At 43.2% G+C, this 18,692-nt stretch overlaps 1 protein-coding gene across 7 annotated transcripts in view; it reads right to left on the reverse strand.

Moving 5' to 3' along the window:
* The window catches only part of kalrna (kalirin RhoGEF kinase a), a 1,222,490-nt gene that overhangs the window by 69,080 nt on the left and 1,134,718 nt on the right, over positions 1 to 18,692 (reverse strand). For 6 of the 7 annotated variants that reach the window (XM_038789521.1, XM_038789520.1, XM_038789517.1 and 3 more), the window contains 5 exons: positions 16,588 to 16,759; positions 11,945 to 12,189; positions 5,405 to 5,652; positions 4,033 to 4,168; positions 2,660 to 2,719 (listed from right to left, as the gene is read on the reverse strand). In XM_038789521.1, coding sequence (XP_038645449.1) covers positions 2,660 to 2,719; positions 4,033 to 4,168; positions 5,405 to 5,652; positions 11,945 to 12,189; positions 16,588 to 16,759 — 861 coding nt within the window. Of the gene's footprint in view, positions 1 to 2,621; positions 2,720 to 4,032; positions 4,169 to 5,404; positions 5,653 to 11,944; positions 12,190 to 16,587; positions 16,760 to 18,692 lie in introns of all 7 variants that reach the window. The other variant, XM_038789522.1, reaches the window with a different exon arrangement.

Below are 18,692 nucleotides of genomic sequence, written 5' to 3' on the forward strand. Positions count from 1 at the left end.
GCCAACATAAGGGCACTTTACCTGAATGTTCGTAGTATTCAGAATAAGGTAAATGAGTTGATGGCGCAAATCATCGTGAGTGACTATGATTTAATGGCCATTACTGAAACATGGTTAAAGGATGGTCACGACCGGGAGTTAAATATCCAAGGGTATCAAACTATTCGGAAGGATAGAGTGGCTGGTAAGGGAGGTGGTGTAGCTCTGTTATTTAAGGATTGTGTCCGGGCAATAGTGAGGGATGACATCGGTGCTATGGAGGATAAGGTTGAATCTATTTGGATGGAAATCAGGAACAGTAAGGCGAAAAAGTCACTGATAGGAGTACTCTATAGGCCACCAAATAGTAACATTATGGTGGATGTCCTAGTACATGAGTTGCAAAAAGTTGGATTACAGGTGCAACAGGTGTTTAAGAAGGCAAATGGAGTTTTGTCCTTCACTGCTAGAAGGATGGAGTTTAAGACTAGGGAGGTTATGCTGCAACTGTATAACGTGCTAGTGAGGCCACGGCAGGAGTATTGTGTTCAGTTTTGGTCTCCTTACCTCAGAAAGGACGTACTGGAGCTGGAGGGTGTGCAGAGGAGATTCACTAGGTTAATCCCAGAGTTGAGGGGGTTGGATTACAAGGAGAGTTGAGTAGACTGGGACTGTGCTCGTTGGAATTTAGAAGGATGCGGGGGGGGGGGGGGGGGGGGGGGATCTTATAAAAACATATAAAATTATGAAGGGACTAGATATAATAGATGTGGGCAGGTTGTTTCAACTGGCGGGTGAAAGCAGAACTAAGGGGCACAGCCACAAAATAAGGGGAAGTAGATACAACTGAGTTTAGGAGAATCTTCTTCACCCAAAGGGTTGAGAATATATAGAATTCCCTGCCCAGTGAAGCAGTTGAGACTCCATCATTAAATGTTTTCAAGATAAAGATAGGTAGTTTTTTGAAGAATAAAGGGTTATGGTGTACGGGCGGGAAAGTGGAGTTGAGTCCACAAAAGATCAGCCATGACCTCATTGAATGGCGGAGCAGGCGCGAAGGGCCAGATGGCCTACTCCTGCTCATAGTTCATATGTTATGTTCTGATTTGTTAGCTATGTGGAGAGGCTGAATAGACTCAGACTGTTTTCATTAGAAAGACAGAGGTTGAGGGGTGATCTGACAGAGGTCTACAAGATTATGAGGGGCATGGATAGAGTGCTTGGGCAGGCTCTCTTTCCCAGGGTGGAGGGGTCAGTCACCAGGGGGCATAGGTGAAAGATCTGTGGGGCAAAGTTTAGAGGAGATGTGTGAGGCAGGTTTTTTCCGCAGAGTGGTGAGTGCCTGGAATGCGTTGCCAGGGGAGGTTGTGGAAGCAGATACATTAATGGCGTTCAAAAGGCATATTGACAAATACATTGATAGGATAGGTATGGAGGGATATGGCACAATGAAGTGCTGAGGGTTTTGGCAAGGGTTGGTATCATGACTGGTAGAGGCTTGAAGTGCCGAAGGGCCTGTTCCTGTGCTGTATTGTTATTTGTTGATGTTGCTTCTCTCTTGATTACGAGCTGCCTCTGGAGCTAGAAATGGTGCCCACATCTTGGCACTAACACCCAAGTTATGCCAGGGGATTAATTTGATGTGGTCCTGCTGCCAGCCTCATAAACTGCAGACACTGGAGTGGAATCACAACCCAACTCAGGCATATTCCAATTTTAGACCATGGTATTCTTTGGAGTGACCATGTCAACTGATGAGGCCCAATCTGTATCAATTTTGAGTGACCCTAAGGTTTTCAGCCTTGTGTGTGAAGATGGAATTTACATCAATGGGTTCTCACAAAGTTTTAGTGGGAATGGAATGAGGGTGTGGTAGGCAGATTTAAATCAAGTTAGGATAGTGGTATACTCATTAAACTGTAACGGTTTTAGTAAAATTATTATTTTTGCATTGAAATAAGAATATCAGCACAGGTGCTTACACATATTTTCCAGGACAACATTTCACTGGTTAAAGTAACGTCAATTACACACTGGTGAGTTTTAATAAATGTAATCAAAACATTGCCAATGTAAGTTACAATATTTCAACACTATTAACCTTTAAGAAATGTATCTGTGTCAAAAATATCAGTTGCCAAATGAGCCATTTCTCCTCTATTCTTCCCCAAGTCAATCTATTTAACAAATTTTAAAAGGATTGAGACTCGAGGCATTAACATTTTTTCTTTATATATAGCCTCTTGAGCACGGTTCCTTTTGATTGAGAGGATGGATTGGCACTCCTGTCCATTTTCTCTACAACTGAGAAAACCAATGGTCATTAGATCTGTTCAGAGTCTCTCTCATTGATGTACTGTGGCTAGTTGGTGAGTGACAGGCTGATGTGCATTTGGAGGTGGTGGAAACTCAATCATTTTGCTATTTTCCTTACTTCCTACAAGCAGCTCAAATCCTTTCTGTGTCTTACCCATATGTCTGGCTGAAATCAACAATGCACCATTGAGGATTTTACAATTCTTAATAGCACACTATTATTATTATAGCACACTCATATAATACTACAAGCAAAAAAATTAAAGTCAATGACAAAAATCTCCAATTTAAAGAAAAGTAATTGATCACCAATACTTAATACGCACACTCTTTTGAATATCACATGCAAAACAGTTGCTACTACCTCCATACTAGTTTTAGGGTCTAGATCATCACATTCGGATTCCTCAGAACTGTTAGACTCCTTTAGTGCAGCATGAAGGAAAAAAGAGCAAAGTTAGAATTAGGAGAGTGGTCAGTTACATTTAAATTTAAAATGCAATTTGTGACCAAAACTATGACTAGCACATCAATGACTGAAATCATTAATCTCTCTTTTATGAGTCATATGAGACTCACAAAAACTTGACATGAAAATACAATTGGAGTTAATTAGGAAGCTTACTCTAGCTTCACACTTTCTCAAATTCTGCAGCACACAGTTTAGCAATAGGAATTCAGAAAAATATGCACAGGCATAGGGCATGATGCACTAGGCCCTTTATGAGAGTGTATTCAAGTTACCAAAAGTAGATGTTCATATTTTTCAAATGGAGACAATCTAACCAAATGCACAACTGTAACAAAAAGTGTTGACCGAAAACCATGAAACTGAAGGCTGAATCACAGTGGGTCACTATAAAGTTTCTAGTTTGTTCAGGAGCAGTGGTACAAGGGGTCTGGGGTGGAGACTGCATGCTTCGGGGAGGACGCGGGCTGCAGTCTGTTTTGCAGTGAGAGGAATGAATTTCAATTGGCGTTTAAATATAGTACAACTTTAGAGAAGTTATCGAGAGAAATGTTACTGTTGACAAATTAAAAACGGCTTCAGGGATTCTTTTCAAGTTCATTCTCATTCATAGTGATGGACCTGCAAAATAATGTCAGCTGCCCAAGCCAACATTGTTCCATGCCATAAGTGAGTTCACATTTTACACACAGTAAGATAACAGACAACAAAGTTGTTAAAAAATTAATTTATTCATAATTGCAGCAAAAGAATTATGGTACACTGTGTTCTCAAGAACTCCAGACACACCCACAATCTGTGATTAACAGGAGTGCACTTAGTGACAACAAATCAGCAGCATTATCACTGCCAGCATGGATGTGCTTGTTTTTGATAATGTTAGTTCCAAAGGTAAGTGTTAAAAGTGGGCTGCTGAAGTAGGCTGTTGTTTAAAGGTCAAGTAACAAGGTTACTCAGGAACCTTTTTAAGTCTGGTGAATCTGATGTGAAATTTTATGCATTTTGTACCACTGTAACAATGTTGCACTTTGATTGGTTATGATAACTTCAGTCCACTGAATGGTTAATGTTATTAATCTCACCAAGTTGCAAAACAAATCTGTAATTTAGAGGCAATAAAAAAACTCACACCACCGCTTTAGGAAATACAAAGTTGTTGAGAAAGCTTGTGTGCATTAACCATTTTGATTCTTCTGCCGTGTAGTTAGTACCTTGTGACTAGACCTTTACTGTATCAGCACACAGCTCCTAAATGTCGACTTACTCACATCAACAGAGGCTTTGTTGGTCAGAATATCCATGGATTTACGAGCATCATTGTCAAACCTCCCTTCATTTTTCCCACTGCTCTCCTTTTCTCCACGTTTTCTCAAATGCAGTGATGTATGCCAAGAACATGACTTCCTGTTGTACCAAAAAATGCACCAAATAACTTGAATAGGCTTCTGATGGATATGGGGCCAAAAACAATCCCCTTCACCGTCAGCAGAAAAAAAAACCCAGAAAAAAAACCAAACATGGTATGCTTTCAAAACAAAATCAACCAAATTGTCTCATTTCCATTGGCAGAAAACCTAACAGCTTGGGTAACAATTCATTCCCCAATAGTAGGAAATCTTGAATGCCTCTGCGGAACATCACATAATCTCACAGGATCTGAGTATATCATTTGCATTTCCTTCAACACTCAGTGACAATGCACATTTAACATCCTATGAGATTATGAAGAATACAGGTTGCAAATGGCAGAAAATGCTGGCAGAAAGAGATGAATGTTTCACCAAAATCAATGGTTAAAATCTGATACTGATTATTGGTCACATGTGATAAAATCTGAAGCTTAAAGTAGGCGAGGTGTGCAAGTAAAGCCCAAAACATTATCAGTTCAGGGAATGCGTGCTTTAGGGTGTAACAATTACAAATCTGTACAAATGTTTCACCTCTAATCAATGCACGTTAGAATTTGGCAGAACAGTTTTTACCATTTTACTTAATTAAAACATGCTCATATTCAAGATTTATTTTACATATTTAAAATACATTTATTATTAGTTACATTACAGGTACAACGAATAGCATTCTGACTATATTGCACAACCTGACTTTATTTATATGGGCATATTAAATAGTGCAAAATATTTTTGTACAGGAATGTATTAGGAGGAGTCCTGGCAAAACAAAAAAAGTAAGGTTTTTTACAATATACTGTCAATAACTTTGAAACAAAAAGAAAATTTTGAAAAAATTACATGCTGTACAAATTGCCATAGACAACAAAAAAAATCTTTCCATTTGGAGGAGCTAGGCCTCAGTTCAACATTAGGCCTGATGCCAAATTATTATAAAAGTCAAAACAAACATATTAGTAACACAACATAAATATACTTCCAGTCCAGTCATTTCCACATTAGTGTAGTGAGCGTTAAAAGGAAAACATGCCATGACTGCATATTTCTCACTTGTATTACAAATATTAACAGAAAAATGGAGCTGCCAGACATGGCTCCTCTAAGATCCAGCATTCGCTGGGTACTTCTGAAGTTTGTTCCAACAGCCTTGTGGATAAACTCAGGAGGGGAAACCCGCCATCTTTTTCTTTACATCCACACACTGCTTCCAGGGCAGCCACCTGGCACTTACTTGATGCTTTCTTCATCAGTCCCTGTGGAGTAGTCATTGGTGTAACTCAGGATAAAGCCTGGAATCCACCCTTCAGCAGCGGGGGAGTGTTCATTCGCAGGCCGGTACACCAGGAACATGTTTTGTTGGTTAATGGCGAGGACCTGAACCATCTCTCCCTGAAACACGCAGATCTCATTCTCCTTCACTGCACGGTAATCTTGAGTGACCAACATGGTGGAGGTCCCATTGCATCCAGCAGTATTGTTCTGTGCAAAGCAAACAGCATCCAATTAGAATTCACTGCCTGCATTCACAATCCGAGATCCTGTCAGAGATTAGAGGAGGATCGTGATTTTCTAATGTTGATCTTCATGAAAGTCATTTTAAAAATCAGTCCACAAAATGAGAGCAATAAAATGTTTATGTCTACTTTTCCTCCTCACTAACATTACCAGTATCTTGGTTTGAATCTGTGATGCTGAAGTAGTGTTGTAGAACGCAATAGGCCACAGGTCCTTCATGTGATTTGTGTCATCAAATGGTAAAACCATTTATAAGAGGCTTACAAAATACAGTGCATAGACAAAATATTCCTAATCTAAGTTAACTGAGTCACCTAATTACCTTGTGATGCCAGTGTTATATTTATTTCACTTATCTACAAATCTGCTGTTCAACATTATGAAGGTCTACCATGTAAACACCCGTGTTTTATTGTTAATATTGTATATTTGGTGGATTTATTTTGGTGTCCATGTTAATTGCTTTACTTTTCCTGTTGAAACAAACACCATTTCAGCAGGTTACACTGCTAAAGTTATTGCACGTGTTATGATGACTAATGATACATAGGGTATAAACCAATTCCAACGGTCAGCATTTTATGAACTTTTACAGGAATGCTGTGATCTGACAGAGAAGCATTTGACTGGCTACTGATACATAGCACTTAATATTTGGTGTAACACAAGATTAGCAAATCAAAAGGCTATCTCCAGAGGTAACCTGTCAGACTGTTCCAGTGACTCTATCTATTAGAGGAGTTTATAAAATCCTAATATCACCATAAGAATTGATTGTTCTCGCTCCTTTTCATATTGCCAAAGAAGAACAGGTGAGAATTTTCCACCCTGCCTTTGCCTCCTATTAAAAAGAAAATCACATGTTCATGGCTTGCAGAGTTGTACTCAGATTTCCTGGGTCTGCTGATTTACATTCATATTGATGCAGTCATTGGTACAGTCAACCTAAAATGAGTTTAAATACCTGAGCTTCTTGGAAATTTCTGTGTAGCCTATAATCAAGCACCATCAGTACTGAGAGAACTACCAGGCAGGGCCTCATCCAAGAGAATTACACAAGACTTTACTCACTATATGTATATAGCTCCCCTCCATCAATTACTTGTCTGCACAACCTAAACATCAGGTGTTCCACTTGAATAGTCTAACACCTCCACATCTCTTACTTGACCTCCCCTGTGCTGCTTGCACACATTCTTCAACTGCTCACCATACTCTCATTTACTGTATGTTCTTGCAGTCTTAAATTGGCTCTCAAAGAACTGTCACTATAGTGGGTATCTTTGCCTTAAACCTCTCAATGGGCACACACTCAGGTCTTGTCATGGAAAATGGCGAGATTGGCAGTATCTTTCAGACACAAGGTTAGTAACTCAACATGCACAAGTGTTGCCTTGGCTTCCTTCAGAAACAGCAGAGAGAGAACTTTTCAATCACCTTTTCGCTTCCTTTAATCCAGCTCAGTAAAATACAGGCACAGCAGGAAGAAAATGATGGTGATCTGGAGGAGGAAGGTGAAGATCAGGCCATCCAGCTGCTTTGTCCTCTTCCATCATCCTCTGCCTCGTCTCCTCCAATGTAATATGTTTGCTTTTACTTGCTTGCTTTTTTCCAAGGCATCAGCTCAAAAGACATTTACCGAGGAACGACTAGTTGGTGGTGGCAAGGATATAGCAACAAATGATTCAGAGGGCACGATGGAGCAATGAGTGAGGATGTGCCATTATCCCAGTGGAGGCTGAGTAAAAGGTTGCCTTTGAGCCATGGACTCTCCAATTCAAGGATTGCACTTGAGAAGAATAATGTTTGAGGAATATCATACCTATGTGTAGGCTTTGAGGTCAATCTCTGAAAACGCATGGCAGCCGGAGCCAACAGGTCCATGCAGCAACATTGTAAATGCTTTTTCTTCCTTTCAGGAACATTTATTGGAATCTGCAACATAACTCCCAGTTAAGAAGTGGCCAGAGACCAATTAGTGCCTCTACCTTCACAGAGCACATACTGCAGCACTGCAGGCGGTCGGCACAGAATGCAGCTGCAGTGGAGATCATGACTTCCAGAGTTAGCATTTTCTGTCAGCATTCTCAGGATCAGATAGCTAGTATGAGACCAAACATTATTAGAGCCATTCCTTTAAGGCAATGGCTGATGTTCAACACAGCACAGCTGCCAGGCGTCCAGCTTTGCACCATAGAGCACTTTTGCAGTGGAATGTGGAAGGCTGGCTGCCTTGGAGCAATGCCCTTAGTTGCAGTTTGCAGTGGCACCCTGTCAGAAGCTGCCATGAGGCAGGGTCCCTCTGCTCATGAGCCTCTTGTGGAGCATGAGGAGCAGCTAATTAACTTCAGTAATCCAGTTCTTAAGACGGCCCTGGAAACGGGAAAGTGGGTTATAAAATGCAAATATAGCCACCCATGTATGGCATAGTATTTCAAAAACAGGTAGATAGTATGCACTTTGAAATTTATCACAATCACTTATGTGGTGCGATGTCTTCTCCATCACCATCAGGTGATGATGGTTGGCATGGTCCCGTAGGGGAAAGAGGGCTGTTGTGATGTGATAGCATGTATAATGGTTTGAGAGAATGTCTCTTTATTTGAAAGTGAAGGAGAAGGAGGAATGGCAGTGTTGGCAGAGGTACACAGTGATCCACAGAAGAGAAGACTTCAGTGATGACACGTGCTATAATATTGTTGAAAGTCTATGCTGCTGATTCTTCTTCGCATTATCCTATCCTCTTCAATAATAATGAAATAAAAGGGCATGCCATAGGAAAAGTTGCACCTGCTCTTCAGATGCCCTGACTGCATATTAAGGGACAAAAGTCTTCCATTAGATTGGCAGCGAGAAAGTCAGAGAAAGGCAAATCATATGTCTTTGTACAGAAAAATATGAAAAAAGGTTGTAAAAAAACATTACTAAACTGCAGAAATTACTGCATAAAGCTTCTAGACATTTAAATTCCTGTATCAGCTGATGTTGGCAGCATTGCACTTTATAGATCACAATCCAAATTATCCAAACTTCCATGTTCATAAAAAATCCCAACATTTCTACACCATGAATGTGTTGAACATTTTCCTGCGAATATCTTATAACCCTAATGTCTTGGTGTTTGAAGACATTAGTTAATTTTATTTACCTGTAATATCAGTTACACATGAAGGAAGGCCATAGGATTACAGAGGTTATCTAATTTGTATTGTATGGGGTTTGGCTCAATGCTACATGGACTAAAGGTAAAATTACACCATTTTTCAGCACAGTTAAACCTATTCAATAACTTAAACCAAATGAATTTAACTGCACATTATTTTAAAAATGGGGCATCACTGAATCCAGTCAACAGCGCAGCAAGTCAAATAACACAATAATGGACGAAATTCTCTGTTTGGGAGACTATGGGCATAATCCTCCAGCCACACTGAGCCCATAAAGCATCTCATTGTGGCACAGCATGACCAGTGAAAGCCGGGAGACCTCGCTCCCGGAATCTACCCGCTCGCAACGCCTCGTGAGATGTTGCAAGGGGATAGTAGGCGGGATCACTATTTAGAAAATCTGCATATTGGAGTGAGGCAGTAAGCCTCACTCTAATGTGCAGATTCCCGAGGTAACTGAGGCTTTGGGATTCAACCCCTTCGCCTTGGGGACCTCGGGTGAGGGCTGTTTGGTACTGGTCCCCACAAATATGGACCAGATGAAACAGCATTTGTGGGTGCCTCCAGTGGGATTGGAGCCCCCCAGCTGCATGCTGTTTGGGCAGGATGGTGCCTTGGCACTGCTGGTTCCACCTGTGTACCCTGGCAGTGCCACCTGGGTGCCAGCCTGGCATTTGCCAGGTGGCACTGGCAGGGGCAGTGCCAAGCTGCCATTTTTTGCATATGCACAATCGGGCCTGGGTTGCCTGCCGTGGGTTTTGGGGGGGTGCAGAGGCCGTGGGACCATCTCATGTTGCGTTCGGAGGGGTGAAGGTGTGGGGAGGTCAGGGATTCTTTTGGAGCCTCAGAAAAGAGCCCTGGTCTCTTGCTACAATGTGGAGTTCCAGTGAGCAGAGCTCCCCATTGTAAAAAATGGGGCTACTGAGAGTGCCGGGGAAACACATGGCTAAACACGCTCACTCGGGAACTTTGTTCCCTTTTGGGAAGGTTGTGCCCTATGTTCTTCCACCAGAGCTGAATTGCAACTGATTTAAGCTCCTGATTCCCAATCTTTAGCCATGCAATTTGATGCATGGCGAGTATTACGAGCTATTCTGCAATCGGGCCACCATTTTGAGCGGGCAGCATAATAGCAAGGCCTCGCAGCGATGTGCATCCTTCCCCGCATCGCAATTCAGCCTCCACCCCCAGATTTTCTGTGTCCCCCTTCCCCCATATGGGGGTGACCCATCCCCCCTAAATAAGAGACTCCCCAGAGACACCCTAAATAAAGGGACTCGCCGCAGAGACGCCCTGTAAATTAAATGCTGTCAATTTCCTGCAGACAACTTCAAAATCACTCAAGCATGAAGGGGTGTGATTGGAAAGCACTTGAAATAGTTGATGTTTATAAACAGCGAGGTTAGAGCACTTCAGAGTTACTGAACCATGAAGGAAGATGAATGAAGCACAGCTGACAGCTGTGTGTGTATGGAGGCTGTCAATCAAAACCCAGTGAGGGAATTCAATGAATGGGATGCAGCTCAAGGAATTGAGGGGTTTAAACACAGCTGACTGGTTACTCTTTCCGAGACTTCATAGAATCATAGCATTTACAGTGCAGAAGGAGGCCATTCGGCCCATCGAGTCTGCACAGCCCTTGGAAAGTGCACCATCCTTAAGGCCACAACTCCACCCTATCCCCGTAACCCCACCTAACCTTTTTGGACACTAAGGGCAATTTAGCATTGCCAATCCACCGAACCTGCATATCTTTGGATGTGGGAGGAAACCGGAGCATCTGGAGGAAACCTGCGCACACATGGGGAGAACGTGCAGACTCTGTACAGAGACACCCAAGCCGGGAATCAAACCTGGGATCCTGGAGCTGTGAAGCAACAGTGCTAACCACTGTGTTACTGTGCCACCCACAAATTGGCATGTGGTGCTTCCTGAGAGAGCTCAGGTGAGTGTTACAACTGTAATACTTTTCATTGCCTGTGTCTGGACTGCTCTCCAGCTTCCAGACAGGGGTCTCTTTTCTGGAGGACTGCCTAACAGGGGTCTCTTTTCTGGGTCGGTCTCCTTATTCAGAGGGTCACAGGGAGTTTCTTTATTTAGGGGGGGTGGTGGGGGAGGTATGGTAGGGGTGGGCACGTCTGCATTGGGGGGGGGGGGGGGGGCGTGCAGAGAGGGTGGCCCTCGAATGGACGTTTGGGCCATTATCCCTTGGCCCGCTGCGAAGTCCACCATGTCAGAGCCACATTTGCCGATACCTGTAGTAACTCCTCACCCACGTGATTCCTGGCACAGAGAATGACTCAGGCCCGGAGAATATGGTGCCGGGCCCACTAAGTGGATGCAAATGGATTTTAATGACCCAGGTGCATCCTCCCGCGGGCGTGGGGCACAAACCTTGATCCCGCCACCGGGGGGGGGGGCAGACAGACAATCGGAAATGAGTCATTGCCGGCGCCGATCCCGTTGTCTTCATAAATGCGTATTCTCCGTTTCCCTGGAAACTCCAATACCGGCGGCGCGAGGCGGAGAATTTCATCCAATATCTGTTAACAGCTGAAGGCTGGTGCAATATTAAGAAACTTCATTGGTAAAAGACTTTCATATATTCTGATTCCTCGCCACATATCTTTTGAAAGGCATGATAGTTAATTCCATCACCAGTAAGAATTGTTTTAAAGTAAGATGGTATGGATTGCAACTTGTAAAATTGCGCATCTTGGATGTATGTATTTGAGCAAGCACGCAATATGTCTCGATAGTCTTATCTGGTGACTTGATGCATTTATTATATAATTACCTGTGTAAATTTTGTTACACAAATGACATTCATTTATTGCTAGCAGTGTACCACCAATTATACCGGTATGAATTTTGATAATTTGTTGGAAATACTGTCCACTATACTCTAATACTTCAGAGTATTAGTCTCTAATGATTAGTTTGCTGGTAGATTGAATAGACAGTAGCATTGAACAATCCTTAACAAGATTGCAAGTGAAGAACCCGATCAACTTGAGCTATTGATGTGCAGCTCCTTTGGTTAGTCATGTATTATTGAAGAAGGCTGAAGGACCTTTTTGTGCAGATACCTTGATTTGCTCGTAATTGTCTCCATACTGCTGTTCGTCATCAAAGCTTGTAGTGCCATTGGAGGTAGATAGCTTTAACGCTGGTAGTGATGGATTGTGAGCCGATGATTTTGGCGGTTTTTCAGACCCCACCTGGGAAGAGGAGAGTGTTCTGATTTTGGGCTGGGGTATCCGGCTCGCTTGTGTTCGGAGTAAGGAATGGCTACCACTTTCTCTTTTCATGTATTCGATTGGTGATTGCAGTGCTGCAACAATGATCAACAGGTTATGGAAGGACCAAGATAATCTTCGTACAGAATAAACATGATGGACATTATCATTAAAAAATTTTAAATCTGTTTTGTAACTTTGATTCTTATGAATTTTCTTCAAATAGTAAAGCAACATTGCTTGGACAATGTCATAAGTAAAGTTCTTCTGGCATGTGCACAAGTGGCTTATGTGGTCTTTTACTAGGAAGGCCATAATGTTGAACGGACTGGATTTTCTGGTTAATGCTGACATTTATACTTGAGACAGACTTCGGGTGGAATTTTCTGCCAGCGGGATTTTCTGCTCCTGCCGAAATTAATGGACTTTGAATGGCTCGCCCCATTTACCAACTTCACCAGGGCCATATAATTCATCCCTTTGTATAGCTATTGCCCAGTGCTTACTGCAAATAGGAAGCCATTTTGGTGCAGCACCCTCTATACTGGATCTGGAACCTGTGATGACGGCCAAACAATTGAGTACTACCTTAACTAATCAGATTGAAGAGTCCTTCCCAAGCTCAGTGGAGTCTGAACCAGGAAGTGTCGGTTAAAAGATTTAATTTACTGTCAAATTAAGTACAGAAAGCAAAATGAAGTGAGGGAAAGAACTATGTAGTTGAGATAGAAATGAAAAAAACAGAAATGAAAAAAAATGAAAATGTTTTATTTAAGCGTTTTTTTAAAAATCCAATAATTAAAAGACGAAGGAATGGCACTCCATCCTGTTAATTCTCAATTACAAAGAGGTTGATTGATAGATATTAACATTTATTATATTGTTGAAAATCCATGCACACTTGAATGAACAGGCCCTGACACCTCTAATGACAAGAGATAACTTTCTGTGGCAAGTTTAATGGACAAATACAGAAAATTCTTAAGAAAAACAGGAAGGCTAAGGGACAAGATTTTTGTGTGAATCTAACGGAGCTGCCCAACTTTGGACAACACTTTTAAATTTTTGCTTGCTCCCCACCTGAACCTGCTGCAATTTTTACCCTTAAATAACAGCGAGTGCAATTAGTGTTGCTGCTATTTTGTGAGAAATCTTGGTCCTGCATATTTAGAAAATGCTTAATTGCAAGCTATTTAATTTGTGAAGGAATGGAGAGTTGACTATCCAAGTTTCTAGATTAAACTAGTTAAGAAACAAAGTAACTTGTATGTGTGGGAGAAGGGAGTTACAAAAGAACATGTGCATACTAAATGAGTGGGAAAACTGTGACACAGAAGTTTAGGCGGTGAAAGTGAAGTTATCCACTCGATCCGAGAAAAATAAATCAGGATATCTTTTAATGGTGAGAAACTATGCGCTGCAAAGGACTAAAATATATTTTAATATCCAGCAAAAGCCAGTGCACAGGCCAAAATGGAATCAAAAGGCAAATGGAATGCCAGTTTTGATCTCAAAAGGGGTTGGGAGTAATACTTCAATTAAATACAACCTTGTACAGACTGTAGTTCTTGGGTATTGAACGTTAGGAAAAGTTATGCTGGCCTTGAAAGGGTCAAAGGGCCTTGTTGCGGATTACCTAGAATTATACTGTACCAGGGTGTTAAGGTTAAATTATGAGGACAGGTTGCATAATGTTGCCCTGCACTATCTGGAGTTTGACAGGTTGAGGTTTTGAAATGATAAAGTGATTGGCTCGGATAGATACAGAGAAACTACGTTTCCTGGTGGAGGCATACTGACCAAAAGTGCATCATCTTGATATCAGAATACAGCTATTAAGAACCTGGAAGCACATTTCACACAAAGTATTGTTGAAGTGTGGAACTTGCCCCCCAAAAGCTGTGGATATTGAGACAATTGAAATTTTGAAGCCTGAGATGGATAGAATTTTATTGGATAATGGTGTCAAAGGATATGGACTAAAACTGGATAAATGGAGTTGAGATACAGATTAGCGAGATTCAAATTGAATAGTGAACCAGATGAAGGGGGTTAATGATCTACTCTTCTTCTTATTACCTAGAATTATACCAGGGTGTTAAGGTTAAATTATGAGGACAGGTTGCATAATGTTGCCCTGGAGTTTGACAGGTTGAGGTTTTGAAATGATAAAGTGATTGGCTCGGATAGATACAGAGAAACTACGTTTCCTGGTGGAGGCATACTGACCAAAAGGGGCAGCAGGGTAGCATGGTGGTTAGCATAAATGCTTCACAGCTCCAGGGTCCCAGGTTCGATTCCCGGCTGGGTCACTGTCTGTGTGGAGTCTGCACGTCCTCCCCCTGTGTGCGTGGGTTTCCTCCGGGTGCTCCGGTTTCCTCCCACAGTCCAAAGATGTGCGGGTTAGGTGGATTGGCCATGCTAAATTGCCCGTAGTGTCCTAATAAAAGTAAGGTTAAGGGGAGGGTTGTTGGGTTACGGGTATAGGGTGGATACGTGGGTTTGAGTAGGGTGATCATGGCTCGGCACAACATTGAGGGCCGAAGGGCCTGTTCTGTGCTGTACTGTTCTATGTTCTATGTTATGTAGTCGTACACATTTATTTGAAATTTGCTTCATTGCAATTCCTGTTTTAATGGAAACCAATTTCTAAAATCCTACTTTCTCCATACTTCCGATTGTGAGTAAATTATCTAATTTCAATTCCAAATTATATTCAAATGTGGCACACAGAAATTCCACTTTCACAAGACTTGCCACCTTGAAACCGGAGAGTTTCACCTGTCAAGTTGATGGGGTTTGGTGATCACTAAGACGTAAAGAGAGGTGGAGGTGTACAGGGAGGGCATTCCAGAGCTTAGGTTCCAGGCAACTAAAGCTGCATCTGTTATATTGGATCAATTAGAAATGGAGATCTCAAGAAACCAGAGGTACATGAATGGAGATATTTTGGAGGGCCCTGGGGCAAGATAAGATCAGAGAAATGAGGAGGGGAGTGGCTTTGGGGGAGTTTGAAATCAAGGATGAGAATTTTATAATCGAGTCGTTGTTTGACAGGGACCCAAAGTAGGTCAGTGAGCACAGGGGTAGGAGGTGAATGGGACTTGGTGCATATTAAGACATTGGTAGCAGAATTCTGGTGAACCTCAAGTTTACAAAGGGCAGAATGTGGGAGACCAACCAGGATTGCATTAGAATAGTCACCTCGAGTGGCAACAAAGGGAAGAATGAAGGTTTCAGCAGCAGATGACCTGAGACAGGGCAAAGTTGGATGACGTTATGGAGGTGGAAAAGGCTGTATTAGAGATGCCGCATGTGCTCTGATGAATATGTAGTCATCTTTGAACCAAATACCACACCAATGTTGTGGGAGTGTTTAGTCTCAGACTGTTGCCAAAGAGAGGGATGAGGTTGGTACCTGGGGAACAAAGTTTGCAAGGGGGACCAAAAAAAAACTGGCCTCAGTTTTCCTAATAATTAATTGGAGCAATGATTTCCTCATCCATTACTGGATGTCGGATAAGCATTCTGCTAATTTAGCAACAGTGGAGGAGTCAAGAGAAGTGGTGGTGTTGTCAGTGAATGTTTGAAAACTAACGCTGTGCTTTCAGATGATGTTGCCAAAGGCAGAATTTAGATGAGAAATAGGAGGGGGCCAAGGTTAGGTACTTGGAGATCAACAGCAGCAATTGTGGGAAGCTGTAAGAGTTGCCATTGCAAGTGACACCCTGGCTATTGTTAGATAGGCCGGAATGGAACCAGGTGAGAACAGTCGCACCCAGTTGGATAAGAGCAGAGAGGCTTGGAGGAGGATGGAATAGTCAGCTGACAAGGCAGGAAAGTTTACTTCTGTAACAATCATACAGGATGTCATGTCGATAAGAGCTGTTTTGGTACTGTGGCGGGGGTGGAAACCTGATTGGAGGGATTCAAATATAGAGTTCCAGCAAAGACAGACAAGGATTTGGGAGGCTACAACATGCTCAAGGACTTGGGAGAAAAAAGGAAGATTGGAGATGGCAAGGTAGCCTGCAGGACAGTGGTGTTAGGGATAGGATTTTATTGAGGTGAGCAATGATGACAGCACCTGAAGAGAGACTACGTTAACTATCGATTAACAGGAGGACCAGGAGGGGAAATTGGCAGTCAGCAACTTAATGGGGATAGGGTTGAGGCAGCAGGTGGGTCTCATGGACATAATGAGCATGGTGAGGACATGAGGGGAGAAAGGAAGAAATAATGCAGAAAGATGCAACTTCAGGGCCTGGTGGCAAGTAAGTCAGTACTGTACAGTTTACTTGAATTCTAGTTATAAGCTTTCAAATCTGAAATGTCCCGTACCAGCCTCCCCGGACAGGTGCCGGAATGTGGCGACTAGGGGCTTTTCACAGTAACTTCAATGAAGCCTACTCGTGACAATAAGCGATTTTCATTTCATTTTTTTCCAAGTACAATGTGGAGGACAGACGAAATAAGATACTAGATCTGCATACCATTTAAGAAATTTCGCTGAGCGTCGAGAACCAGATTAATATCCTGAACCCAAGCCTGCCAGACTTCAATGCTTGGTGCCTGTAAGATGAATCGTTCAAACGTTCCACGGGATATTAGAGCAAACTTGCACAGTTCGTTTTCCACATTTTCCTCAATATTAAGGTAACTCATCTGAAACAGATCAACAAAGGAGTTGCAACAGTTGCTGAAAATCTGCATCAATTTAACATTTTTGAAAACTCAACAGATCTTAGCAAGCTTATTTGATGAGATATGAAGCGCGATTCAGCCGAGAAATTTTGATATCATACACACCCCAGCCACCCAAGAGACCAGCTCGGAGGAGAGCTCCGAGGGAAACATTGGTGATGCATCACAGCTATCAGCCCCACCTTCTACCAGCGCAGAGACACACACCTCCGTGAGCCACATTAGTCATCAGGCTTTAGGGGCACTATCTGGTGAGTACGACAGAGCTGTGATGCACATAAGGTGGAGGCAGGAATATCTCAGGGAGATAGCAGTCAGAGTCTGCTGGATTCTGCGACACAGCTGGGTCCCAGCCAGATGTCAAGCCTATGGACAAGGTTCTCCCACTGCAGATGATGGGACTGAGCCATGAGATTCAGGAGGTGATGCTGCTGACATTCCAGCAACTGCAAGGTCGGTTGGAGGAGTCCCAAAACCTTCAGGCACAGGAGATGGTGCTGGCAATGCCAGGCCAATACTGCCAGGGAGTGATCACAGTGGAAAACCGAGAGCACAACATTCCGGCCTTGAGTGGCGGTGACCAAGGCACGGCTCCGTCTGTGATGAGCATGGCTGAGGGACTCATCATCATGTCCCAGTCAATGAGGGACATGTCCCAGGCACAGACGGCCCAGTCACTGTGGACCATCGCTGAGAGTGTCAAGATTATGGTGCAGACAACAGGGCGCCTCCAGGACTGGGAGAGCCAGGTGACACATACATTTCTGGACCCCCTCCCTCCCATAGAGTCAGCGAGGGCCCAACGGGCACCCTCGAGGAAGAAGCGCTGGAGTCCAACCCAGGGCTTGCCAGCAAGGAAACTATAGTGGTCTCCAGTTCTTCTGAATCTCCCCCATCCCCCCCACACACAACCTGACACCGGTGCATCTCAAGGGCAATGGGCAGAACAGGGTGGCATGGCAACGGCTGTGACACCATAGAATACACAGTACAGAAGGAGGCCATTCGGCCCTATCCCCGTAACCCAATAGCCCTTTCTCACCTTTGTGATCACTAAGGGCAACTTATCATGGCCAATACACCTAACCTGCACGTCTTTGGACTGTGGGAGGAAACCGGAGGAATCCCACCCAGACACACGGAGAACGTGCAGACTCCGCACAGACAGTTACCCAGCGGGGAATCAAACCTGGGACCCTGGCACTGTGAAGCCACAGTGCTATCCACTTGTGCTACCGTGCTGCCCATACCGTGCTAACCAGTAGGTCATCCGGGGCCCTCCGGCTCCACACCCTCCAGAGGAAGTCCACAAGGGCATCAATGACTATAGGGTGTGGAAAGCAGCAGGCTGCCTCCATTCTTGATGTGCATCCTAGGTACATAGCGCTAAACCATAGAAGATCAAGTAGAGTGAGGAGCACCGATGAGGTCACATCCAATAGCTTGGGGAATGGAAATTTTCATACAAAGCAAAGTCATACAAAAGAACCCACCAGAGTTACACAAGAAATAAGATTAACAAGAAAATGCATCTTTTAACGTAGCTCTAAAAAATTAAACGAAACCCCTTAACAATTGACGGTGACTAGCTCTTTAAAAAGGAAATGAATGACTGCCATCTTGGGTGGAATCCTTCTACCAACCCTCTGATGGTGTACTTGACTTTCTCCAAATATAAGAATGGCATGAGGTCACCAAACCACCTGAAATTCCAGGTGATCAAACAAATTGGGAGCCCCCCCCCCCCCCCCCCCTCCCCCCTCCCGCAACCCGGAGTCAGTCATTTCCACCAAGACAAAGAACAAAGAACAAGGAAAATTACAGCACAGGAACAGAGCCTTCGGCCTTCCCAGCCTGCACCGATCCAGATCCTTTATCTAAAACCTGTCTCCTA

This window comes from Scyliorhinus canicula, chromosome 2, assembly GCF_902713615.1.
Source record: "Scyliorhinus canicula chromosome 2, sScyCan1.1, whole genome shotgun sequence".
NCBI lineage: Eukaryota > Metazoa > Chordata > Chondrichthyes > Carcharhiniformes > Scyliorhinidae > Scyliorhinus > Scyliorhinus canicula.